Below are 27,111 nucleotides of genomic sequence, written 5' to 3' on the forward strand. Positions count from 1 at the left end.
CTTAGACTGAACAAGTAAATGGATGATTCATGTATTGTATATATTTGTGCTAAGGAATTTTTATGCAGACAGATTCTCAACTGGTAAAAGGTAAAATTTTATCTACTCCATTTCCTCTTGTCTTCTGCATTCCCTTTTTCAGGTCAGTCATCATAGCCTATGATATTCAGACTAAGTTAATTTATATATTAGAAGTAAATACAGAGACAACATATCAGAAAAAACTGTTTCTTGACAATATTAACACTTTCAAATACAAGCTAAAATTGTCTAAGCATTACAGTTCTAAACCTAAATAACATCAAAGATTTGACAGTTTTGCACTCAGATTGTGTTACTATTTACCCCATCTTTATTTTGAAGAAAGATAAACAACCTGTCCTCTTCAGCAAGCAAAATACTGGTTAGAAACAAATCTATGTAAAATGAATTCCATATTAAAGGCAACTAAAGTTCTAACAATATAGAAATTATTTTTAGAAGATTAGTTGCCATAACAACATGATCTCTGTCAGGTTGTTCTTTGCTCACTCTACTGAGAAGAAAAATACAATTCAAGTGCAATAAAATCAGCAGGGATCTCATCCTCACTACATCTGAATAGTGGTTATAATTGAGTAGGTCACATCCACAAAGCCAGTAAAAAAATAAAATACTTTAAATGCTAAACATTTAAAATTAGTATATGGAGAAAATATACTTGCATCTAAAAAAGACAAAGTCAAAATACAAGATAAATGCTTAGGAGAAAAGTGTTAGTGGTCCAAATGAATACAATTTAAATGTCAACCTGTGGAACACTTTGCCAGAGGATGTTGTGAAGGCCAAGACTATAACAGGGTTCAAAAAAGAACTAGATAAATTCATGGAGGATAGGTCCATCAATGGCTATTAGCCAGGATTGGCAGGGATGGTGTCCCTAGCTACTGTTTGCCAGAAGCTGGGAATGGGGGACAGGGAATGGATCACTTGATGATTACCTGTTCCGTTCATTCCCTCTGCGGCACCTGGCATTGGCCAGTGTCGGAACACAGGATACTGGGCTAGATGGACCTTTGGTCTGACCCAGTATGACCGTTCGTATGTTAATAAACCATTTACTGGAAAAATTTCTGCAGAACATTTTTGAAGAAGTAGTCCTCAGATATTCTAAATCAGCAGTTTTCAGAAACTAAACTACCAAACCTGCCACACATGTGTAAACTGTAGTCAATGCTCTGAATTTTTAGATCAATAAAATTTAAAACAAAAATTCTTCCATCAGTAAGCTGGAACATCTATTAAAGAAAGAAAGCAATCAGTTGAGCAAACATTTGTAACTCCTGATTGTATGTAGCACTTCCGTGTTCAACTGTTAAGGATATTTTTTAAGGTTTCAAAAATATCCTTATCAGATAAATCCACAATATTTGCTTTAAATCCTGTTTTCTACTGTAAGTATTTGAGACTGGGGGGGGGGGGGGGGGGAGGGGAATCCAGTGAGACTCCTAGCCGTCACAATTTTCTGGATCACCACAATACAGTGAAAGCAGACAAGCACCAAGTTGGGCTTTCTGGCATTTCCCTAGATTCTTTTCCCAATGCATGGGTTGATCATAATTATTACGAATTCAATGAGACTCTCAAAAGCCATGTACAGAAAACAAGATTAAACCAAAAAAAGTTCTATCAATAACAAAAGAAACCTTTTCCAAAACATTCTCCAAGAATTGTACTATAGAACTGTCGGAAGCAAAATACAGCTTATTGTATTATGTGTTGGCTATACCTATATTAAATGCTTACACCAAGGCATTCTATTAAGTCATCTCAACCCTTCAACATTAATAGTTACTCAGGCCTTGAACTGGGCTAGTATGCAGCAGTACTGCACATCAGCACCTCTCCCAAATCACTTCTTGTTTTCCAGAGTCTCTGCTTTCATCTTTTAAAAGCTGAAGACTCTGGGCACTATAGTTGCAAAGAAAAGCTTGACAATGCAAACTAAAAGTACCCAGTGCAATAATGTGTACTAGAGTTTGCAGAGAGGCTGAAATAATAGCTTCAAGAGGTCTGAACTACCCAGTTTTCCTAAATGGGTGCTAACTCAGATGCCAATGCGGATATTTTAAATGCCAATGTTAGGTGGTACTTTGGTCAAAGTATATAGTGAAGTATATTGTGAAGATATACTCTATGTATTCTGCATGATAGTTTATTTAAGAGCCAAGTATGGGTGGGTATGGGAGAATACCACCATTTATTTTTACCCTAATCAAGTAGAAGCAAAACCCAAAGCAATCAGAGGATATCTGAGCCCCACCGCAGAGAATCCAAGACTGAAGAGTCTAGCAAAGCCCATGGGTGTATTCAAATTCAGGTCAATGAGTTGAGCCCAGAAAATCTTCTATTTATAAAATATTTGAGCATTTGTATGATATACTGAGATGGTATCCCATTCTGGCATCTTAAGAAGGTGGAACTTATTCTGGGGACAAACACTTTCACCTAATTTGACCCAGGTCACAAAATAATGCTGTTTACAAGGCATGCTTCCCCTATCCATCTTCTTGTGTCAGCACCGGTAAATTCAAAGTAAGAACTTCAACCTGAAGGGGAAGGGAGAAAAAAGGGGCAAGACCACAACATAGTTCCGACATTAGGAACTCCAGAGTTATTCTTAATGACAATGCATTCACAAAGGTAGAAGACAAGTCAAGAATGCTTCATTTAAGAGAGAAGCATAGGCAGAAACTCTTTCAGAGACTTGTTGACTCCTGTCCAAAGACAATGACACACTGATGCTTGTGATAGTAAATTTAAACGTTAACTTTTGTATGGAAAAATACAACCCTACAGAGGCAACAAAATTCCTAAATACACCACCATAGCCATAACAAAATCTACATGTTCTGAACTGGGAACAGGTTCAGATACTATCACCAATATTCAAAACCCTTAATGAAAGTGCTCTTAAAATTAAATGTGATTTCCTCAATCATTACCCTGTGATGGGAAGGGGGAAAAAAAAGTGTTTTAGATCCCAGTGTCTGTGTAAGTGCTAGTGGAGAAAGATGATAGTTGATTTGGAATTATATGGAAAGCTATTGCAAACTCATGTCAATTATTGATAAGCATGCTTTGTGCTTAGTAATATTTTTAAGAAACCTTCTCACCCCTCCCCCCAGGCTTTATGTATACATGGATATGTATCCCTATTTTTCAACCTTCCCTTCCACAGCCTGTGCAAGCTTTTAAATCATAGAAAAAATATGCCAAGATTGGAACACAAACTCCAGTGCTTCATTCTGCAAATTCATGGATTATTTTAGATGGCCGTAAATCTATTTTTGCTGATTTTGAAGAAGTCAAATGCAAAGATTGTGGCCTCAAAAACTAAAGGTTGAAGAACTCAATACAACTGATGATCACCTCAAACTCTAACCTCAGAGTTTTTCATAGATTCCAAGGCCAAAAGGGACAAAATAATTCCTAGAGCATCTCTTTTTAGAAAAAACATGCAATCTTCATTATAAATTGTCATTGATGTATAATCCACCAGGATCCTTGGTAAATTGCTTTAATTAGGCAGACTTCTGACAACATTTTTCTGGCTCAATAACATTTTAGATGATTTATATGCACACCTTTACGAAATTTGAAAACATTTTATAATTACAAGCCTATGTAATTATATGATTCTTGAATTTTCACTGTAAAAAAGGATATGTTTCAGAATTATTTGCTAGCATAACAGTTTTCTGGATGGTTCACCAATCACCCCCCTTTCCCCTCTCACCCCCCCAAAAATCACTTACACTTCCCCTTTCAGGAACTGATTTAAACCTTGAAAAAACAAATGTTGTCAAGGGTATTGTTAACACATGTATAGTATTTAAGTGAGTGGGAGATTTGTTAAATTAGATCTTTATGTCTATATAGTAAAATGCATTGAATTAGGATTTATATTCTACAGAGTAGATTTCTTTCCACAAATGGGAATTTACTAGGCTGTTAACTAGGCTACATTTCAACCTTCTGTAAGTAAACCTTAACACAGAGGACATAAACACTAAAGAAGCTTGAGCAAATGCTCAATTATTTTTTAAGAAAATAAAATTTCAGTGGTTTCTCTTGCTAGTGCACACAAATATAATGAAGTAACCAATCTTCTACAATGATGCAACACAGGAAGTGTGCATTGAACAAAAGTTTCATTTGTCTTACCTTCTGGGGCATCTGCATCACAGACTTTAGGCACGTATGTTGTAACATTCCCTGGCTGGCCATCAACAAGTGTCATATTATGCTGCATGAAGAATATGTAATGTCAGAAAAGAACATTTTATATAGGTGAATACATTATGCAATGTGGTGTTTTCTGAAGCATATAAATCTTGCAAGAAATCATTTTGACACAACAGCTATATTTTATAGATATGTTTTAAATTTCACTTGCAAGAAAAAAGGTTTAAAAAATTCTTGCAGTACATCTTTAATCTTTGCATGCCATTGATTATTTTCAATGCTTTACAGGTTCTGAAGTGTTAAAGAATAATTTCATAGTATAAAATTGCTCCAAAAGATTATCTTTTTCATGATTAAGCTTTAGTTGATGACATTCCAACAAACCCTTTAAAATGATAAACAAGTTTGACTGTACATATAGGGACCTGACAAACAGTTGTATGAGCTAAAGGTGTTGGATCACATGATGGATTGAAAGATCCAGCTAGGCACTGTGGAAGTGTTATTGACTTTATTCTAGCCATGGGTACACCAGAGCAGTATTGCTCTATGATGCCACTATGTATGCAGCATAAAATTGCATTAGCTCTTTTCGGTGCCATACTGCATCTCAAACGTGGGTCTAATTTGCTGCCCATTACTGCTTCTATGGCTTTCAGCATTACTTCCCAGATTTCTCCCTCCCACTTAATATCTATATTTCAAATTATTTTCCACCAGATTACTTATTTGGCATTTTTTTAAGCTGAACTTTATTTGCTTATTTCATGCCCAGACATCTGATTTCCCCACTTCCCTTGATCGTTCTTGCATGTCTTGATGGTTGTTTTCAACTAAAATGAACATGGGCCTGTCAACTGGGAGTGTCATGGTCATTTTCACAAAAGAGGCATTTGTTGTTGTTTTTTTTTAAAAAAAAAAACCTTTGCAGATTGACCTCCTGAAGGAATTATCAGTCAGCTGATCCAGTGAAAATGACAGCAGCCTAACTGAATGTACACCACCTCTACATCACCTCCAGATCAGGCTTCTCACGTTATCTTTGCCCCTGCAACACCACCCGGCCTCCACTAAAAATAGAGACAGGCATTTCCTGAGACTGCAAGAAGTAAGGAAGTTACAAGGATAAAGAGGAGAAAGATGGGGCAATGGGCAGAAGAAGAGTGCCCTCCTTCTCTGGTTCCAAAAGCCCACCAGTACATTTCTCCCTAGTATCCACCACAAGCATCCCACCCTCCACTCAGATGATAGGTGTCCAGTTCTTCCTCACTATTCAAGGAAACAACAGCCTATTCACATTATTTCCACCCATTATGTCTGCTTCATAAATGATGCCAGCCTCAATATTCTGTTCATTCACTTCTTCCGCAACTTATTTTGTTTTTTGCACTTTCTTCTCCACTGACTCCTACACATGGAACACCCTACCTGAACTAATCCACAAGGACAATACTCTTTCTGATTTTGTTATTTCCTAATAGTCCACATAACACCTACAAGATGAGAGCTAATTAAGACGTGTTGATTTTATTCCAGATTTTTCTACTTTTATTACACTATGTTGTGCATCAGTCTTTACTGAGAAATTCATTCTCTAAATGAGCATTCTGATGTTACTCAAGTCTTTCAACACCTTAAAACTCCTCCTAATTTAGGGTCTCAAATTTATTTCATTATGTAAGACCAAGCCTAATAATAAACCAAGCAATACCCTTGCTAGAAACTATTCCCCTTTATACTGCCATTTTTATTAGATTTTGCTTACTATCCCTTTAGTCAATCGTCAAGCTCTTAAAGGATATTCATACTTTCAAGCCAATATGAATTAAATCTTAGTTCCACAAGACAGAGTTCAAATTCTATTTCAATAGTAAAATGTAAGCATATTAAAGATGCTACTTTTTTCATCAATTAATTTTGCATTTCTATCTAAAAAAAATCCAGTTTGTCTGGCAAATTTTATTCTTCGTTATTTATTGAGTACTCAGAATTCTACTGGACACTTCATAGATCATAGAATAGATGTTGTCCTTGCTCTGAAAAGCTTACAATCTAAACGAAAACAGGATGAAAGAGAGTGGGTTAAGAGACGAGAATGCAGGGGTTGCAGTTAAAGATAATTTATTTACTTAAACTGCATGTAACTTGCTTGATTTTTTAAAAAACATTAACTGAAAGCTTAAAAGGGGTTTCTTTTATTGGAAAGGGATAGGCTGATGAGTGTATTTCTAAGGGCAGAAGGCAGGTGGAAGAGCATGGTAAATCAGAGACAAAGAAGCAGGAAGCAGAGGAATGTGCAGGTGGAAAAGGATGAAATGAGGGCAGAGAAGAAAACTAAGAAGTGGAAAGCAATATCATCTTAGAGTAATGGACTGTACTATACTGACATCACAAGGGTCTAGGGGCTTTGAAAGCATACTGGAGTATGTGTGCCTCCACCAGGGGTTTACATGGCTTACTCACCTCAGAATGTGCTTCTCTTCCCCCAAGCTAATGTAGGTATGAGAGAAGAAGCCCAGATAAAAGACTTCATAAGATTTTGTTCATTCTAAAAGTTTAGCTCCCCCCTGGTATTGAAAATAGATTAAATGGCAATTGCTAGAATTACACTTCTTTTTTGAAGATCAGTGCTACATTGGTTTTCTCCAGTATTCTGGGACCTTTCAACATCCCTGAGTTTTCAAAAGTAACATTAGTCAGTGGTATAGTCAGGAAATGTGGATTCAATTCCTGACCCTGTCACATGTTTTAGATTAGTCCCGGTCCAATGCTTTAACCACAAGGCCATCTTTCCCTCCTAATCAATCCTCTTCCATTTTACTGTAAAGAAAATTGCACAAGCCAATGCTTCCACTTCAAGATACTTTTTTCTCTTAAGGTTTTAAGGTTTTGAACATTAAAAAGGATGGGAAGTTGAAGAATCAAAAGTTACAGAATTGCTGAATGTGTCTACGGAAATATTGTTTCCCAATAGGGATATTTACAGATTAATTGGAATTTGAAAGCATAGGAAGAAAGATTACAATGGAGAAATGGGAACAGCAAATTAACTCCAGTATACAGATGAAAACACACTTAAAATTGAATTCTGATTTCTGTATAAGCAGGGTACTAAGAACAGATTAAACTCACAGAACAAATTAATTTTACAATATGCAAGAAACACCAGCAGAAGTTTAAAAAAATACTTCAACCACAGCTAAGAAAAAGCAGGGAATATAATTCTCAGTTTTGACTTTTATATTCAAGGCTCATGTAGTAACCAATTTAGTTTTCAATTATTTAAATATGTGAGGAGAAGAACCACCACCTTATATACCCGAAAGCTTTTTGAAGACATGTTAAGAACTGCTGAAAATTGGCAACTGCTTGCATGTCAATGTATCCATACAATCAAATTTCAGCTGGGAAAAACCCTAGCTCATGCCATTGCCAGTACAGGACAGTTTCCTACATATATCTTTTCAAAGGCTGTCTTAATTGAGAGATGAAACAGGAAACATTCTCCAATTGGTTCAGAGGAGTTTCACAAGCTAATTACATATAAAATTTAGGTCCCATGTAGGAATGGATTCTCTAACCAAAAGACAGATCTGTTCAATAACCTTTTAACTAAATTATAGCTGGATACATTATTTTGATCAACTGGAGATGTACTTTTACTGACAGTATGGAAAGTCCCAAGCATATCACATGAAGTAAGTACACAAGTATAGATTAAATGGGAACTGAAGCTGGGTTTATGTTATTGCTGGTTACCCACAAAGAGAACCTTTTCCACTTACAATCATAACAGGCAAGTTGATTGCTTTAATAGAATCTCTTGGACCTTTTCCAAACAGGACAGTTCTAGATCTGTCAAATCTCTATAGCCCATGCTGTCAAGTGGAGAGAGTCTGTGTCCATATGGGAATTATGGCCTCTCTACTGGGGACAATAGGTCTGAAATTATGTGTTCGGGGTCGCAGGGGAGGAGAGAGTAACTCCTTGCAACTCTTGCAAGACATCAGAGAGACACTTATCTTATCCAGGCCTTGGAATCACAATAACCTTGGCTTTCTTCTTGTCTGGTTCTCCTGACTTAGAAAAAGTCCCCATTTAGTCTAGAAGAAACCCACCTACTATGGGCTGATTAGCTGCTCCTATTCTGAAGCAAAACCTCTAACATTTGGTGTTGCGTCTTGTTGCATGTCGGTCCATCTCCACATATACCCATAGGGAGATGTTTGCTACTGAGTTATTGAGTGACAACAAATGTTGATTGTGTAAGTCACTGCTCAGCTGATCTGCCAGTAATATAGTCCTTCCCTGCAACCAAATGGATACATTTGGCTACCAAATGGATAAATTTTGTGTACTGTGTACTATGGACCATCCAACAGAGCTATGGCCTCTCTGCACAGCTAGCTGGAAGGTGCTCCCCTTAATTGTTCACATAAGACATCTGCAATGTTGTCAGTAAGTACTTGATTCACTCTGCCAGTAGAAGATGGAGAAAGGACTTGAGAGCCCAATATAATGGCCTTAATTCTAGATGTTGACATGAAGTTTTTTCTTCCCAGAAATTCATGTGACTGAGTTTACAAATCCTTAGAATAGCTACACCAGCCTAGAATGTAAGTGTCAGAGGTGACTGGGACTGACGGAGCTGGAAAGTTGAAAGCATCTCCTTCCAGGGCAGAGAGATGCTGAGTCTACCATGTAAGGGATAGGAATACATCCCTGGCTGTATACATTTCAAAATATTGCTGTCTGTATTTGGCTAGCATGACATGACATACTAAAGTACATATGCTGCCAAAACCATAAGGCTCATCAGCTTGAGAAAGAACATCTTTAACATGAATTCTCTTGTAGTAATTTTATTGCTGAAAGGATTTTTAAATTTCTTTGTTCTGGAAGAAAAGTACTGCCTTTTTAAGAATTCAGTATTGTCTCAATAAAAAAGTATTACTTGGGTTAGACTCTAAGGCATCTAACAAGGAACTAAGGTCTCCCAGGTAGTTGCTCTTTGTTAGCAAACAAATTTATAAGACAACTGCATTTGCTGAACAAAAAATCAGATGTCTTTCAGTGACCAGTGAGTGGACCCTATTGATTGCAGCTCAGGTCATCTGCAAATGTGTTGGCTCCCTGCTAGATGAAAGACAATAGGAAAAATATGATCTATTCTTCTCCATTACTAGAGAACATTTACCATGTGACACTAAGGCCTTGTGAATAATGTAGCTGGAGTCGACGTAGCTTAGGTCGACTTACCGCAGTGTCTACACCATGCTGCGGAGACGCTCTCCCATCGACTTACCTTACTCTTCTCATTCCGGTGGAGTACCGGAGTCGACCGGAGAGTGCTCTGCGGTTGATTTAGTGCGTCTTCACTAGACCCGCTAAATCGACCTCTCCTGCATCAATCGCAGCAGCGTTGATCCCCAGTAAGTGTAGACATGGCCTAAGGTACTGCTGCATTAACTCCACTGTGCACCCAGACAGTACTGTCCTGGGAGTGAGGCAGGAGTACAGGTGAACTGTGAGAGCAACGATATTGGACTTGGGAATTCAGAGGGCATATATGTCAAAGGGTCTGCTGGGGTGGGGCAGAGACATACACTGGTCAGTGAGATGTAGTTGAGCAACTACAACTAAGCTAGGTGGTTGAGCCTCTGAAAGGCAGCAATTCCTTAACAGGTCTTTTATCCTCAATGGCCCAACTCCTAGAAAAAGCGGTAAGTCTAAATCTTATTGTACATGCAGGTAATCCAAAGCTAAGGTTAAACTTTAAATAAATCTAAGCATGTTACGGTATACAAAAGTACTCCGTTATGACACCCAAACATCTATCCCTTTCCCATCATGATACTATGTGGGGGAGGAGGAAGGGGGAAATCTGGAAAAGAATTAGTGTGTTTAAAATTAGTTTAATACTTTCTATTACTTGTAATTACACACTTGATTAAACACAATGTATGGTTGTTGCATGATGATACTTAAGCTTGTTTGGGTGCCCTAAATGAGCAATTCCATACCATAACATATTTGGATTTTTTTTAAGTTTAACATTGATTCTGATTTTCCTAGGTAACTATCCATAGATTCATAGACCTGTATATTTTAAGGTCAGAAAGGACAGCTGTAATCATCTAGTCTGACCTTCTCTAACACAGACCACAGGACTTACCTACATTAACTCCCACTTCAAGATCAATAGCGGTGATTGAACTAGTGCATCCCATTTAGAAAAACATCCAATCTTGATCTAAACATTTCCAGTGATGGAAAGTCTACCATAACCCTTGATAAACTGCTAATAGTTAATTATCCTCACTGTTAAAAATCTGTGACTTATTTCTACTCTTAATTTGTCTATCTTCAACTTCTGGCCATTGGATATGGTCATCGCTTCAATCTAGCAGACAAAGGTACCTCTATTATTAAATTTCTGTTCCTCACATAAGTACTGATCAAATCACCCCTTAAACTTGTGTTTGATAGATTGAGGTCCTTGAGTCTCACTACAAAGTACGTTTTTCAATACTTTAATCATTCTTGTGACTCTTCTCTGAACACTCTCCAATTTTGGAACATCTTTTTTGAATTATGGACACCAGAACTGGACACAGAATTCCAGCAGCTGTTAAAAATAGTGTCTAATACAAAGGAAACAGCCTCTACTCCTACATGAGATTCTCCTGATTACATATCCAAGACAATGCAATGCTTTTGGCTATAGGGTTGGTCTGGGAGCTCATGTTCAGCTGATAATCCTCCATGACCTCAAAATCATCTCTAGAGCCACTGCTTCCCAGGACAAATGTCAAAATCCTATAAGCAAGGCCTATATTTCCCCCCCTAGATATATGACTTTACACTTGGTTGTATTAAAAACGCATAGTGTTTGCTTGAACCCATTTTACCAAGCAATCTAGATTATTCGGTATCAGTGAACTGCCCTTTTCATTATTAACCACTCCTCTTATTTTTGTGTCATCTGCAAACTCTAATGGATTTTATTTTTCTTCCATGTCATTGATAAAATGTTAAATAGCATAGGACCAAGAACCAATCCCTGTGGGACCCGACTAAAAGCACTCTCAGTGATTCCCTGCTTACAATTACATTGAGACTTATCAGTTTTCAATACATTTAATGTGTGCCATGTTGATTTGTATCATTTTAGTTTCTTAATCAAAATGTTGTGCAGTACTATTACTTTTATCACCCAGACTTGTAATCTCATGAAAAAAAAAAATATATATATATATATATATATATATATATCTATATCTATATATATATATATCTATATCAAGTTAGTTTAGCAGGTTCTATTTCCCATAAACCCATGTTGATTGACATTAATTATATTACTCTCAATTCTTCATTAAACTGAGGCCCGTATCAGCCATTCTAATATTTTGTCTAATATTTCAGTATCAGGCTAGCAGGCCGATAATTACCCAGGTCACCTCATTTACACTTTTAAATATTGGCACAACAGTAGCATTCTTCCACTCCTTTGAAATTTCCAGGTTTCCAAGACTTATTGAAAATAAACATTTATGGGTCAGAGACCTCCTCAGTCAGCTCTTTTAAAACTCTCTGATGCAAGTTATCTGGATTTGCTGATTTTAAAATGTCTAGCTTTAGTAGCTGCTGTTGAGCATCCTCTTGGGTTAGAATGAAAAGTATTATATTCATATCACATGATGATCAGTAATGACTTGGGTCTTCTCCAAACACTTTAAAGAGATTGCTGCACACTTCTGCTTTTTTGCATTGACAATTCTACCATTTCCATCTAGTATTAGGATTCCATCTGTTCCTAATATACTTAAATTCCTTACCATCTTTAACTTGGCAGGCCATAGATTTCTCAAAGTGTCCATTTGCTTCCCTTATTGATTTTGGACAATTCCCAACTTCTAATTTACAGTTATCTCTCTCACCTACCCCATTTCCCCCTGTGTTATACATTGTGTGTTTAATGGCGGCTTTCACCTAAACCAGGCTGTCTTAACCAGTGTAATGTTTTCTCTCAATTTTGGGACAGACTTTTTGGGCATCTAGTCAAAATGTTTTTTTACAGTTCCCAACTGTTCACATTTTTGTGTTTAAATTCTTTCTCCCAGCTCCTTCGGCTCAGAATTGTTTTCAACTTTGTGAAATTGGCCCTTTTAAATCACCAAGTACATATTACTAGTTTGGACTTTACATGTGGTATGTGTAAACAGAACAACTGAGTCATGATCACATGCACCTAAGCAACTACTGATTTTTAATTCAGAGATCAATTCCTCTATATCTGTCAATATCAGGTCTAATGCATGTTGGATGCAACAGTTTTGAATTAGGAAATTGACATTTAAGTTTTGGAAACTCCAAGGACATATTAGTACTGGTAGAATGAGACCTTCAGCATATGTCACTCAGATTGAAGTTCCAGATGATTACGTACCTTTTTTCTTAAAAATAGAAAGAGATAAATACAATAAATATGAAGTGCAAGAATCAAAACTAATTTAAAATAGAAAAAGGTAGGGTATGGAATAGAAACAGCAAAACTTAAAGATAACAAAATACAGGGATGCAAGAGTTAAAAGAAGCAGTAGTTAAAATTAACGGAAAAGTTTAATGTTAATTATAAACTAATACTGTAGAAAAACGCTAAGGTTAAGTAGGACATTTACAGGATAAAAGTAAGTTTTGGGATAATTTAAAAAAATAGACAAAGGTTTAAAACTTTTTTTTTTTTTTTTTTTTAAACGGAACTATCACAACATATGCCCCCCATTACTCTGACTACCTTGTACCCTATTATTCCTTCCACTTTTGTGTTTTTGTTTTTAGATTAGCAAGCTGTCTGGGGCAGCCACTGTCTGTTACTGTGAGTTTATACAGAAACTTCCACAATGGGACCCTATTCCTGATTGGGGAGCTTGGCCATTATCAGAATATAATGAAAATAATAAAAAGCAGTTCCTGTGCTGAGGGAACATAAGGCGTACTGGAAGCTAGCAGCAACAACTGTAATTTCCTTCTAGATGGGGGCAGGACCAGGTCCCTCTACAGCTCTACACAGAAACTACATGCTGCATTTTGTAAAAGGATGCAACACATAGTTTCTCCGGGCTGCACTCCTCCAAAATATCCAGAGGCACAATAACTCTAGGAGATTCTTATGGATGTATCCCTTCAAAAATAGGTATACAGCAGGGCTGTGCTTTGCCTCACCCCATATATGCAATTCTAATACTTTTTTAAAACAAGGTAAGTTACATATATCCTTATGAAAGGGAAAGTCTCACCTGAACCAGGTATTTTTGGCTTCCATACATGACATACTGAGGTGCAAGACTGTAGATCATATAACTTGTGTGAAGAACAATCAACAGAAGTATCATACAGAGAAATAAGAGTGCTTGAGGCCGAGTTTTACCTCTTCTAATCTTATACAACTAAAAAAAAAGAAAAAAAAAAGAAAACGTACAAAATTAGATCATAATTGTTTCTCTAGGTTATCAAGCTTGATATCTGTTAAAGGACATTGCTTTTAAACTAGATATTTATATTATTTTCCCAATTAAATCCTAAAACTCTACTGTTAAGAGACAGTAGAAATATATTCAAAAAACCTCTCCCCCAAGGCATAGCTGTAAATGTAAAAGCCTCTACATATGCCATACAAATGATCAAGCTTCAGAGAAGGAATTAAGGGCTGTTTGCAGATCCTCCTTTGAGTGTGCAACTACAGCACAATCATCTGGATACTGGCGATCAGTTATTGTTGCCGATATTACATTAGTTCTGGCACAAAGATGGGAAAGGTTAAAGAGGTTGCTGTCAATCTGATATTCTTTTACACCAGTTCAGATGACAGAGGTAGAGCCACTGCACAGGATGGAGGCAGTCATCTGGTCATAGAGGAATCTTAGAATAGTGATAAATTTGCTTGGGCAGCCAAATTTGACATGATTTTTAACAGAGCCTCACAGTTGACAGAGTCAAAGGCTTTGGTCATATTGATAAAGGCCATATACAGCTACTGGTATTGTTCTTGACACTTTTCCTGGATCTGCCTGGCTGCGAAAATCATGTTGCTTGTGCCTCGTGATGGTCTGAAGCCACACTGGGACTCTGGAAGTCCTTCCTCTGCAAGAGGGAGCAGGCGATTCAGTCAGATTCTAGCAAGAATCTTCCCAATGATGGAGGAGGAGGAGGACAATGCCTCGATAGTTGTCATAACTGGCCTAGTCTTCCTTTTTGAAAATGGGGACGATGTTAGCATTATATAAGCCAGCAAGGATTTCTTCTATACGCCAGATTTTGAGGAGCAGCAAGTGAAGCTTGTTAGCCAGTGCTTCTCCCCCAACTTTCAGTCCTTCAGCTGGTATGCCATCAGGACCTGGTGCTTTATTGTTCTTCATTTGTTTAATTGCTTTGCAGACGTCCCCAGGTGTTGATGGGTTGGTAAGAGATTCCCAGATTGGGTGCCGAGAGATGGAGTTGATGGTGTCAGTCACAGTCGATTCTTGATTTAGAAGCTTTTGGTAGTGTTCCTTCCAGAGATCTTTGATGACTTTGTTATCTTTAAGAAGAGTACTACCATCTTCAGATCTCAGAGGTGAAAGGCCACATGAGCTTGGTCCGTACAGGGTCTTAGTCTCTCAAAAAAACTTCTGCATATCATGTCAGTCATTGAATGTTTGGATTTCTTTTGCTTTGTCCTCCCACCATTTGTTTTTGATTTCTCGGATCCTCCTTTGAACTTCAGCTTTGAGCTGATGGAAAGAGCTCTGCTTCCGACTGGATTGTGGTTGGTTTTGCCAGTCGCAGAAAGCTTTTCTCTTCTGTTCCAAAAGGGCTGTAATCTCAATGTTACTGTTGTTAAACCAGTCCTGATGGCAGCAAACAGCCCTTAATTGCTTCTATGAAGCTTACAAAAGCCTAGGGCTACTCTGAACATCGGCAAAACAAAAGTTCTCCACCAGCCAGTCCCTGGTCAATCATCAGACCCAGCAAGGAAGATCTACATCGACAAAGAAGAACTGGAAAATGTAGAATACTTTGCCTATCTTGGCAGCCATCTCTTGCAGAGGACAGACAGACGTCGAGATTCAGCACAGAATTCAATGTGCCAGCCTTGCCTTTGGCCGACTGTCTTGCCGGGTGTTCAACAATCACAACATCGGAACAGATATTAGACTCTAAATTTATAAAGTGGTGGTAATCCCAACTCTCCTCCATGGCTGAGAGACTTGGGTGACCTATTGAAAACACACGAGAAACCTGGAACGCCAGCACGAGCACTTTCTTTGGCAGGTCCTCAACGTAAAGTGGGAGGATCGTCAAACCAATGTCAGTGTCCTCACAGAGGCCAACATCTTCAGTGTTGATGCCCTGATTATCCAGCATCAGCTGAGGTGGAGTGGGCACTGTGTGCACATGCCCGATGAACGCTTACCAAAACAACTGCTGTATGCCCAACTCACCAAAGGAAGGAAGGAAACGGAAAGGCCAAAAGGAACATTTAAAAGACATACTCAAGATAAACATCAAGAGATATGACATCAACACCACACACTGGGAGACAGCAGCCCAGGATGGGGTAGCTGGCCAAGACTTGTCAGAGAGGAAACGTCCACTTTTGAGGAAAATCGCCTTGACCTGGTCGCAGAAAAACATCAGAAAAGAAAGGAAAGAACTGTCACGCAGCAATCGCGGGCCGACTCTGTCTTCCAACACCACCTGCAATGTCTGCCAACGAGCCTGTGGCTCAAGGATGGGACTCATTCACCAAAGGACCCAAGAAAAATGAAAGCTGTGAAAGATCATTCTTGACCTCTAGGGATCACTGATGACAAATGATCAAACCCTATCAACAATATTTTACAAAATATCCTATGATCTAAGATCTCTAACTTCAAAATTGGCAGTTTTCCTTATTCCAAATGACTGTCACCACCTCATTTTATTTTCAGTGGGGCTGATGCCAAACTATCCTCATTCAAGATGGTTGCCTACAGGCTTTGCATGTGGCAATGGGACTGCCCTTAGTAAAGATGGCGACTCCCTGGACTTTAAGGTTAGCGACTTGGACAGGAAACTGAGGAGACAGGGGAATGTGGAGTTCAGGAGAAGATCTGGGACTGGAGACAAGAGACCATGGGGGAGGAGACCGAGTGGACAAGTGACAATGTGGGGCAGGAAAACAGATAGGATAATGGTAAGGGAGAAGGAGAATAGACAGGTAGCTCCTCCACTCTCAAGGTTAGGAAAGGGTAAGGGGAGTCTTCTTCTGAGCAACCAATGGGGAGTCTACATTGTTGCAGGCACATTTAAAGGTTGAATTTTGACCCTGAAATGTGCTCACACTTTGTGGGCAGGTGACTTCCACCCTCAAGGCTCAAAAACCAGAAACCAAAAAACCCACACACATTCAGTCTTCCACACCCCTACACTCCACCTCACACATAAATCATGATATTTGAACACTTAGGGGTGGCAGTACATTGAACATGCTGCTTCCACAAAGCTCCCAGACTCTGCTGGCTTAATACCTGCAATTTTGTCTCGAGTTGAAACCGCTTGCCCTCCTTTAACTAGGCCATCAGGCCAAAATACAATCTAGCTTTTCAAAACATGGTAGACACCCTTAAGACTCTTGCTAAAACAATTGATTGTAATATTGTTTAAAAAGAATAATTGCTTCACACCATTTTAGCTTTTAGAACATGGTAGAGAGAAAATTCTGCAAAGTCCTTTTGTATCTGTTATGTACATTTTAAATATTTTTATATAGTAATTTATAAATGTTACATTTTAGTAAACAAGTAATATTTACCCTTATCCAAAAGAACCATATACCCATGTTTCGAATCCCTGCCATTGAAGTGAAGATAAAATACATAATAATTGTTGTAATGAGGATATAATCAAGTGGAAAAACCTAAAAGAGAAGAATATTAATATATAAAAGCTGAAAAAAGAAATGAAAACAGTAACATAACAAATACTCAACACCAATCAAATTACAGGAGTGGCTGATCATCTAATTTTGAAAACAGGTTTCTTAGCACAATGGGATGCTGTATATATCAGAACTTCTCATTGTGATAGTGTTTGAGGTGGTAAGGGAAGGAAAACTGCCCGATTTAAAACTTAAGACAGTTAATTACAAATAGAGCTGAAACAATTAACAGTTCAATTTAGAAAAGAGATTGAATAGCTTTGTGAATTTTTTCCAAACTTCACCTCAATTTGAATTAGATATTGCTTCATTCAAATTTCAAAAGTTGGGCTAGACTATTTAGTTCCACTGACAGCAAAGTCCAGAGTTAGAATAGCGCAAGAAGCCTCTTTCAAATGAGTTAATATAAGAGATATAACATTCATATATCATTTCTAGAGTAAAGTCAAAATTAATATAAACCTTTTATTAAAAAAAAACTACACAAAAACTTGTCACTTACATAGCATTTTTAAAGAAAGTACTGTTGTGAGCATTACTTAGAAGGGATCTGATAGTTAATTCTAGTTAATAAATAATATTCATAGGGAAAACATGGCATGCCCCCAGCATCTTAATGTTGATGTAGTATTTAGTTCTTTCTCCAGTCATCCTCTTGGTACAGTTTATCCTGTCACTGTAGTATTTCCAAAATTTGTCCTTTTCCTTGTTTCCTTACTGTTAACACTTTGTTTATATCCTGGTTATCTATTGCCTTAATTACTATTATCTCTTATGTGGCTTAAGTTCTCTTTTCACAGAAGTCTGCCCACAATGTTTAGTCCTATGTCTTTTTTTTTTTAAAGGAGAAAATAGACAATATAATGGACTCTAAAAGTGACTATTAAAAATGTAAAATAACTCCATACAAGTATTTGTATGATGCATGTTTATCATCTTCATTCTAGAGGGGATGGATCCTCAAGTACTCCAACCCAACATACACCTTGGTTAGGTAGCCACAATCTTCTGGGCCTGGTTTTCAGAGCGTGGATTGATGCCCAACACTCTGGAAATTAGCTTCCTTTAAAGTTGCCCTAGTTTGGGTATGCAGAACAGAGGCAACCCAAATCACTAGTGACAATCTTCTTTGCCTCTGTTGAAATCCAGGGCACAACCACCCCAAGTGGGATAATCTTTTCCATCCCATCACCACTGAGTTCAGCAGCCACAAGTTATTCACAAGTCACATGCTATGTTGACTCTCAGGCACTGTTTTTCTTCCTTCACACAAGAGCTTTACAGTTGCCAGCACATTGCAGAAACTGAGAAAGAGGATGGTGAGGCAAGAGTGCTGATTAAAAACCCTTTGCTTTTACCAACACATATAGTTAGAGTTTTTTCATTGAATTTTATGTGGGTGATTACAACTTGCCTTTTGGTAGGCTACCAGAATAAGAATACCATATATCAGGCCAATAAATCAGTTTACTACTGAATACTTGTAAAGGATTTTTTTTTTTGAGATATCTGTAACACACACAAACACTAGAGTCTACTCTAACTTTTTATACATATACACTTCCACACATTGTGGGTTTTTTTGTTTTTTCATCAAAGAGAATGGTTACTTACCCTACAATACAATGGTTCTTTGAGGTGTGTTTTTCACTTCTGCTGTGCACATGCCCTATGCGCGAGATCAGATTATTTTGAAATAATGTCTGTTGGAGCGACGCCTTTGTCCCTGTGAGACCTTTCCAGCTACCATAGCTGAGAGTAAAAGGGATGAAGCTATCTCAAGCTGCCTCTCTTCCCTTCACAAATAAAAAAATCCCAGTTTCAGGGCTTAGAAATAGCAGGGATGGAAGTTGGGTCATGGAATATGTGTGGACAACACATTTTGAAGAACCACAATTACAGTAAATAACCGTTCTCTCCTTCAAGTGAGTGAACCATACAGATTCCACTCTTGGTTACTAGCGAGCAGTATCCTGTCCTTAGTGGCTTGTAAGAGGCTTTCCTACTGAAATATCAACTGAAGGACTGCTTTACCAAAGCTTGCATCTGATCTCGAGGCCTGCAGCAAAGCACAGTGAGTGTTGAAGTTACAGACTGAACTCCATGTCACTGCTCTACAAATCTCAGGCAGAGCGACATTATTCAAAGAAGCTATGGAGGTCACTTGAGTTGAGTGAAATGGGACCTGATGGTCTGGGTGGATTTTTTTTTTCCTGAGATGTAGCAGGTATGTTTAAAGTCTGAAACCCACTTTAGACAGCCTCTGCAATATCTGGGTATCAGCTGTCCTCATTTGTTCTGCAAATGCAACACAGTCTTGGTGAGGTTCTTATTGATGTAGTCCTGTCTAGGTTAAAAAGAAAAAAGAAAGAAGAAAGAAGGACAGAGCTATAACCACATCCAGGTATGAAGTTTTGCTTTGACCAGTGAAGAATGAAGCTTAAGAAAAAAAGACTGGTAGATGAACAGACTGGTTAATGTGAAAGCCTGAAACAACCTTAGGCAGGAACTTGGAAAGCAACTTCAAGGTGACCTTGTTCTTGTGAATGATAGTATAGGAAGTCCTTGCCACAAGGACCTGAATTTCCCCTATTCTCCTGGCTAATGTTATGGGCTTTAGGAAGGTTGTCTTTATGGAAAGGTGATAAAAGAGGCAGGTAGCCATGGACTTCAAGAGAATCCCTATTAAGCCAGCAAGTACCACCTTGAAAGCCCCAGGAGAAGGGATTTGTTTGACTGGCAGAAAGGCATGGATCAATCCTTTAAGGAATCTTGTCATGGTGGGGTGATGGAGCATAGTGTGACCCCGCACCAGGGAACGATCTGCCGAGGTTGCAGCCAGATGAATAGAGCCCTGCAAATCCACGGATGCAGCTCAAGTGCACAAATTTTGTATCCACACAGGGCTCTGAGGCACACACTCACCCGAATGAAGCAGCTGTCACCCAGCCCTCAGACTTCAGCTCAGCTCTCTGAATCATGCAGCAGCGGGCTGCGATATGTGGCAATAGCCTGCTGGGCATTCTGGGAGTTGTAGTCCCCAGCTTGCTCAGATGGAGGAGGTAAACTACAACTCCCAGAAGGGATTGAGCCAAATGCCATTTTGAAAGAGGTGTGGTTGCACTTTAAACTAGCGGGCAGCAATGGCAGGCACTGTGAAGAGAGTAGTTTACTCCTGGGGGCATTCTGTGCCAAAAAATTAAAAATTCTGTGCACAATATTTTAAAATTTTAACAAATTTTATTTGTTAACACACTACATAATCACACCAGTTTTAATTATTTTGGTAATTTATTTCAAAATACCTGTCCTCAAGTATGTCTGTAACAATACAGACCAGACACACACACAAATTCCCCCAGGAGTAGAGAATTAAAGAAACCCCTATGACAACCCAGTTCTTGTTTCTCTGCCCCCTTCCCCTCCCCAGAGCCCAGCCAGGGGGCCAGACACCTATAAGCCCTCTCCCGCATAGCCCAGCTGCGGTGCCCACCCCAGCCAATACACCCAAACCCCCTTCTCCCCAGAGCCAAGTCCCGGGCCCCCACCCAGCCCAGATACCTGCAGCCGCTCCTCCCAAGAGCCCAGACACCCGTCCCCTCTCCGCCCCCAGCCCAGACACCAGGAATCCAGAGGGAGAAACAGCCTGATGCTTGGTCTCAGGCTTGCACGCCGCCCTCTCCTTCCCTCAGGGCATGCTGGGAACTGAAGCTGCCAGGAACCCTCTAGCTCCGCCCTACTCCCGGCAGTATCTTCTATATGTGAGCTGGACTCTGCTGGGTCCAGTGATCTCTAGTAGTGGTCAGCAACACTGCAGCCCATTTCTGTGCGGGAAAGGAAATTCTGGGTGCACAATGTTAATTTCTGCAAAATTCTGCATTACGCAGTGGCGCAGAATTCCCCCAGGAGTAAGTTGTTGCTACTGTCTGTCATGGCCAGGTCTGCATGCATTAGACATGCCACAGCTGTGTTGGGGTGTCCAAGCCCCACACTGGGAGGATGGTGCTGCTTACAAGGACCCACGACTGTAACCTCTCTGCCTTGAGCGGGGAAGGAAGTATGGTGGGGGCGGAGCAGGAAGTCTCTGGGGAGAAGTGGGGGGCCGTTGAGGGTTGGGAGCTTGGCACAGCCCTGCATCACTGCTGCTGTACAGTGACCCGTGGAGCTGTTAGAGCCCAGCAAATCTATGGATATCTTCAAAAATTGTCCACAGATCATGGATCGGATGCAGATACAAATGTTTGTATCCACGCAGGACTCTACAGATGAACTTAACTCAAGCTCAGGGATAGTTCTGACCGCTTCAATGAAGGCAAATATGCCAATATATTTGAGATCATCATTTCAGGCATGCCAAAGTGCTGTCGTTCAAATCGAACAGAAAATTGTTTCAATTTGCATTGGTAGGTGTCTTTTGGGTAAGGCTTCCTACACTGGAAAAAGGTGTTTAGGACTGTCATGAAACAATTTGATAGTAGATGTCAACCAGCCAGCATCCAGATTCTCATGGGCAGGGACTCCAGATCTAGATGGAAGACCTGGCTGTTGCTCTGAGGCAGTAGATCACGTAGAATTGGCAAGGTGATTGGCTTCAGAATTGATAGCCCCAGAGGAGGCCAGGCAGTTCTAATATTCAGTCCTGCAAAGGCTATCAAGTTGACACTCTCTTTTTTCCTGAGTGTTGGATCATCTCCACTAACTCCTTGTTCCTCCTCTACTAGTAGATATAGAGTTGAAACTTGTGATGAAGCTGGCTGCAGCAAATGCTTTGGTAACGAAGACCTTGACTTGGAGATCTCGTCAGCTGTTTCCTAACATGAATTATCCCCACTGCCCCACCATGGGGCCCAAATAGGACCAGGGGAAAGAGGACATATATGGGGATTCCAGCTCTGCAGATCTCTTACTGACCCAACTGACTTCTGAGCACACCTAAGGGATTTCTCCCTGCACCGTTTGTCCAGGGAAGGGACAGTTCGGATTCTTGTGAAGATGGTCTGATGCGATCACCTGAGGAGGCTAAGTGAAGTCTTCCTCCACAGGCGGGGCACAAAGCGCTCTGATGAGTCCTGTCTGGTTAGATCTACAGCCTGGGGAAATTCTGTACCACTGTGCGTGCACAGAATTCATGTCTTCCCTCCTCCCGCAGAAAAGTGACTTTCTGATGGGGAAGCAAAGGGAAGCCACAAAAGCAGTCATGCACCACTCCCCAGTAGTGCAGGTGTGTCATTTCAGGTGCCTAGAGCAGCCGGCGGAGAGGTAAATCACTGCAGGGCAGGAGCGGGAGGGTGGGGCTGAGGACTCCCCGGCAGGTGGCTATGACCCTGCGCTGGGCTCAGCTAGTCCCAGCTGGGGAGGACTTGCCCCTGGCTGACCCATCCCCAGAAAAAAAATGGTTACCCACCTTTTTCATAATTGTTGTTCTTCGAGATGTGTTGCTCATGTCCACCCCATTCTACGTGTGTGCAGAGGGGCAGGAGGGGAGGTAATGGAATGGACATTAGCAACACACCTTGAAGAACAATTACGAAAAAGGTGGGTAACCGTTTTTTATTCTTCGAGTGCTTGTTCATGTCGATTCCATTCTAGGTGACTCACAAGCAGTATCAATAGAGGCGGGCTTGGAGTTCACCATCTTGCAGTTTGCAGCACTGCTCTGCCAAAGCAAGCATCGTCTCAAGCTTGCTGGGTAAGCACATAATGAGATGCGAACGTGCGGACAGATGACCAGGTAGCGGCCCTACAGATCTCTTGGATTGGTACCTGTGCCAGGAAGGCCGCTGACGATACTTGTGCCCTAGTCGAGTGTGCCGATCACCGGCGGAGGCACGTTTGCCAGCTCATAGGAGTAGCGGATGCAGGCCAGGATGAAATCCTCAGAGCAGACACTGGGTGACCTTTCATTCGGTCTGTCACTGCAATGAACAACTGTGTTGACTTATTGAACAGCTTTGTTCTATCTATGTAGAAGGCCAGCGCCCTCCTGACGTCTAGGGTGTGTAGCCTGCGCTCCTCATCTGAGGCCCCCTTTTGCCTTCGGGATTAGGAAGTAGTGGGAACAGAATCCCTTGCCTTTCATGTCCCGAGGGACCTCCTTCACCGCCTTCAGGCGCAGGAGGTTCTCGACGTCTTGAATGAGGAGTTGACATGAGAAGAATCCCTGAAGATGGATGGGGAAGAGGGGAGGTGGCCGAAAATTGCAGAGTATAGCCCCGAGATACTATGTCCAGCACACAGCGGTCCAAGGTGACTTGCAACCAGGCCAAACGGTAGAGACAAAGACGGTCGAGGAAAGAACAAGGTGGATCCAGGAAATTGACTGGGGCATCGCTCTTGAGCGCCCCTTCAAAATGAGCGCTTCTGGACCCCGGGATGCCTCGCCGGGCCGGGCTGTGGGGTGAGCAGGAGGAGGAAGGACGGTGACAAATAAAACATTTCTTTATCCCTTCTCCTTGCAAACCCCTAACAAGACTGCCATGGCCTTGGCGGTGGGGGCGGCCAGAACTGCTTCCGTGCAGACTGTGGCATATGAATGCCTAGTGATCAAAGGGTGGCCCAAGAGTCCTTCAAACCATGCAGCTTCGCATCCGTCTGTTCGGAGAAGCAACCGTTCCCATTGAATGGGAGGTTCTGGATCGAGGTCTGTATCTCTTGGGAAAGGTTGGCAGTGTGAAGCCAGGAGCTGCGCCTCATAACCACTGCCAACGCAACTACCCTAGCTGCTAATTCTGCTGCATCCCATGCCATTTGGATGGAGCACCTAGATACCGTGGTGCCTTCCTCTACCAGGGTGCCAATTTCTTGGGCCAGACCCTGCGGGAGGGACTCCTTGAACTTATGGAGGGCATCCCACAAATTAAAATTGTATCTGCACAAGAAGGCCTGATGGTTCGCCACCCAGAACTGCAGGCTGGCAGTGGAACAAATTTTTCTCCCAAAAAGGTCCAGTCTTTTGGCCTCTTTATTATTGGGAGTTGAGCTGGTGTGCCCCTGCTTGTCTTTTTCGTTGGCCGCAGAGACAACTAGCGAGCCCAGAGGTGGGTGGGTATAAAGGTACTTGAACGCTTTGGCCGGAACAATTCACAAGCTAAAACAAAAGATAATCTAACACATTTCCTTCCTATTACTTACAGATCTTGAATCATGGAGATTTGCCTCTGGCTATTTTGGGCTTGTGCACAGAGGGATTGGTGGGAAGGAAGGGGCGTTAGAAACCCCATCAATGCCCTCTTTTCATAAGAATTTTTTTTTCAAACCAACAGATATTTGATATTTGTCTCACAATTATAAACAACAATAGCTCTAACTTATTTCTTGCACGATTAAGAGACAGACTGCAGGGTTCTGTCTTGCAGACATGGACAGTAAGAAGGAACTGAGAGGCTGCTGAGGCTAACCCGCTCCATATCTTCAGCTACAATGGTCACAAGTGCTCACAGGGTGCAGGCACAGCCCCAATGGACACTGCTATTTCAAAAAGAATCTGATCACATGTGCAGGGGGCATAAGCCCAAAGCGTGGAATCGGTCTGGACAATCACTTGAGGAATAATTCCATGTTTCAACAACATATACAATGCAAGAGGGCCTTGGTGTTTCAATGTGCTAATCTGCAAAACTAACAGTTCACCAAAAAATTCATTTAACTTCTCAGCAAATATTTAAGAGATTGCTGTAGTGAAGTATTTTATTAAGACTTACTATTATATTATTCATTGCCACAGATTTACCAGTATACTACCAATATTAAATTAAAACAAAGCATGTCAAAAATGAAGTTTGTTTTGCATTTTTGAGTTATCTATTAGTTGACTTGCAGACTCACAAGATCTTTTAATCTGCAATGGTCTCCTAGATCTTAGCACATATTAGCAAGCTTATTACATATATATATTTGCCAGCTTATTACATATATATATTTGCCAATTATTGTTTTACTTACAGTTTGTAGAACAGGTAAAAGCATATTCAATGGATTGGTCAGATTAGTTCCTAAAATTATAAATCCAGAATTGATGCCAGCAGAATGTAGAGCTTTGTCCAAGCTGTAATAATTAGGGAAAACTGGTTAATTATTATGGCTTTTTTCCTCTCCATAAAACATTTTTATTCGAGTTTCAATTAAAGGGATATCAGATTAAAAATCACTCTTATGTTTAACGGTTTCTAAAAAAATCTTACAAACACCAAAAAAGTTATAATTGAAAGAATGCCATAGCTCCCCCTGTATTGTCAGCTATGGTCTGGTCCTGCAAACATGCAAGTTAAGTTATTCACGTTAAGTCAATGAGACTACACACATGTATCTTTGCACAATGTATCCCTTAGTTTCTACTGTTTGTTTGTATGGTTATTTCATATAAACAGGCAAGAGGGAAATATTTTTAATAGGGAAAGTGAGGTTTAAACCTAAAAAACCCCAAAACACCATAGGGGGACTGGACTTGGGGACAGGTGACGTAACAGACTTTTTAAAAAACGAACTACTTAGATTTCCAGTTGACTATAATAATTTAAGCTTCACGAAGCATGCAAATGACCAGGACCTAAACAATACGCAGAAAGGAGATTGAGGGCTCAAAACCCGCCAGGTGTTGAGCACTGTTTCCCTAACCCAGAAGGCACATAAGCCCATGCTTATTTTGTACCACATTAGTAGTCCCTTTATTTGCATTTGTCTATACATATGCTTAATTTCTTTGCTGCATCAGTGGATAGTTGCTTACAGTGGATAGTTAAGCAGAAAAATAAACTGACCAATATTTATTTAATCAATGTTTTATTGACTTATCTGTTTCAGCTTTATCAAAATTTAGTTTAGATGTATAATGTTAAAGTATAGCAATATGGTCAGTTATAGGAATATGGCAAGAAAAAAGTACACCACTGCAGAACACTTCTAAAGTAAAGCAGACAACTCTTAAGATTAATTAGATCATATTAATGGATTTTAGCTTAGATAAAGGCATACAGTACATGATCTGTGTAACTGATTTACACAATGGACACTGCAATATACTTACTTTGACAGGAAGAGAGAAATGGTGAACAACAGCGCCACTAGGATGAAAAATACTCCCCATATGATCTAAAACAAAGATATATTATAATGTAGCTGAAATGCTCTCTGAAGTTGCTATTAAAAAGCACAAAAACATTATGATCAATTTTATTGATCAAAGGTTGTTCATGTGCTATAATCTTTTAACCAAATTGAGCTAGGATTATTTTGTTTGTTTATTTAGTGAGTATTTCCATCCACTTTTTCCACATACATGTTTTAAATGACTTATGAATGAGTGAAGAGTTTGATAGGAAATGCTCAAAAAGGTAAAGGGTATTCACTTAACCACTTAAAATAGTATCTCCCTCCCGCCCCAGAGTTAACTAAGGCAAAAAGGAATTCATTGCTTTTGCTTGGGGATGACTTAAACCTTATTCATAGAACTGAATGTGAAATGTTTTAAATTTTGGTAGTGTGCTGTAAGTTGATACAGTGCTCTCCCATCCATTAGTCATGGAAACATAAAAGAGTACGAGAAGTGCACGTGAAAGGTTATATTGAACAAATGTAACATTCAGTATTAAAAATGTGTGTCCTTATACTTGCTATAGTAAAAAGCACAGAAAAGTTTAATTATGTACCAAATGGAGACTAGGCTGTACCTACACAGAAAACTGAAAGAACAGACTTAATTTCCTCCTGTGCTATGTTGGATCCATATGGAAGAGGTCTATGAAAAATGCCATCACTAGTAATTGGTCTTTGCATGTCCTCCTCTCCACTGGAAAAGAATCAAAACAGGCAAGCCATACCTTGGGAGGAAATAATAGTACTACTAGAAGAGAAACGAGCCTTTTTTTTTTTATTAAATAAACACAACTGCCAAAAAGGACTTGCTTGTTGAAAACCTCATTTGC

General features: G+C 39.9%; 1 protein-coding gene across 2 annotated transcripts in view; it reads right to left on the bottom strand.

Annotated features, from left to right (window-relative positions):
* LMBRD1 (LMBR1 domain containing 1) overlaps positions 1-27,111 on the bottom strand; it is a 258,648-nt gene that overhangs the window by 44,880 nt on the left and 186,657 nt on the right. For both annotated transcript variants that reach the window (XM_065400966.1, XM_065400965.1), the window contains exons 10-14: positions 26,214-26,278; positions 25,133-25,235; positions 17,066-17,170; positions 13,530-13,679; positions 4,207-4,288 (exon numbers count right to left, since the gene is read on the bottom strand). In XM_065400966.1, the coding sequence (XP_065257038.1) occupies positions 4,207-4,288; positions 13,530-13,679; positions 17,066-17,170; positions 25,133-25,235; positions 26,214-26,278 (505 nt within the window). The remainder of the gene's footprint in view (positions 1-4,206; positions 4,289-13,529; positions 13,680-17,065; positions 17,171-25,132; positions 25,236-26,213; positions 26,279-27,111) is intronic.

The sequence above is a fragment of the Emys orbicularis genome, chromosome 3 (assembly GCF_028017835.1).
Source record: "Emys orbicularis isolate rEmyOrb1 chromosome 3, rEmyOrb1.hap1, whole genome shotgun sequence".
Taxonomy (NCBI): Eukaryota; Metazoa; Chordata; order Testudines; family Emydidae; genus Emys; species Emys orbicularis.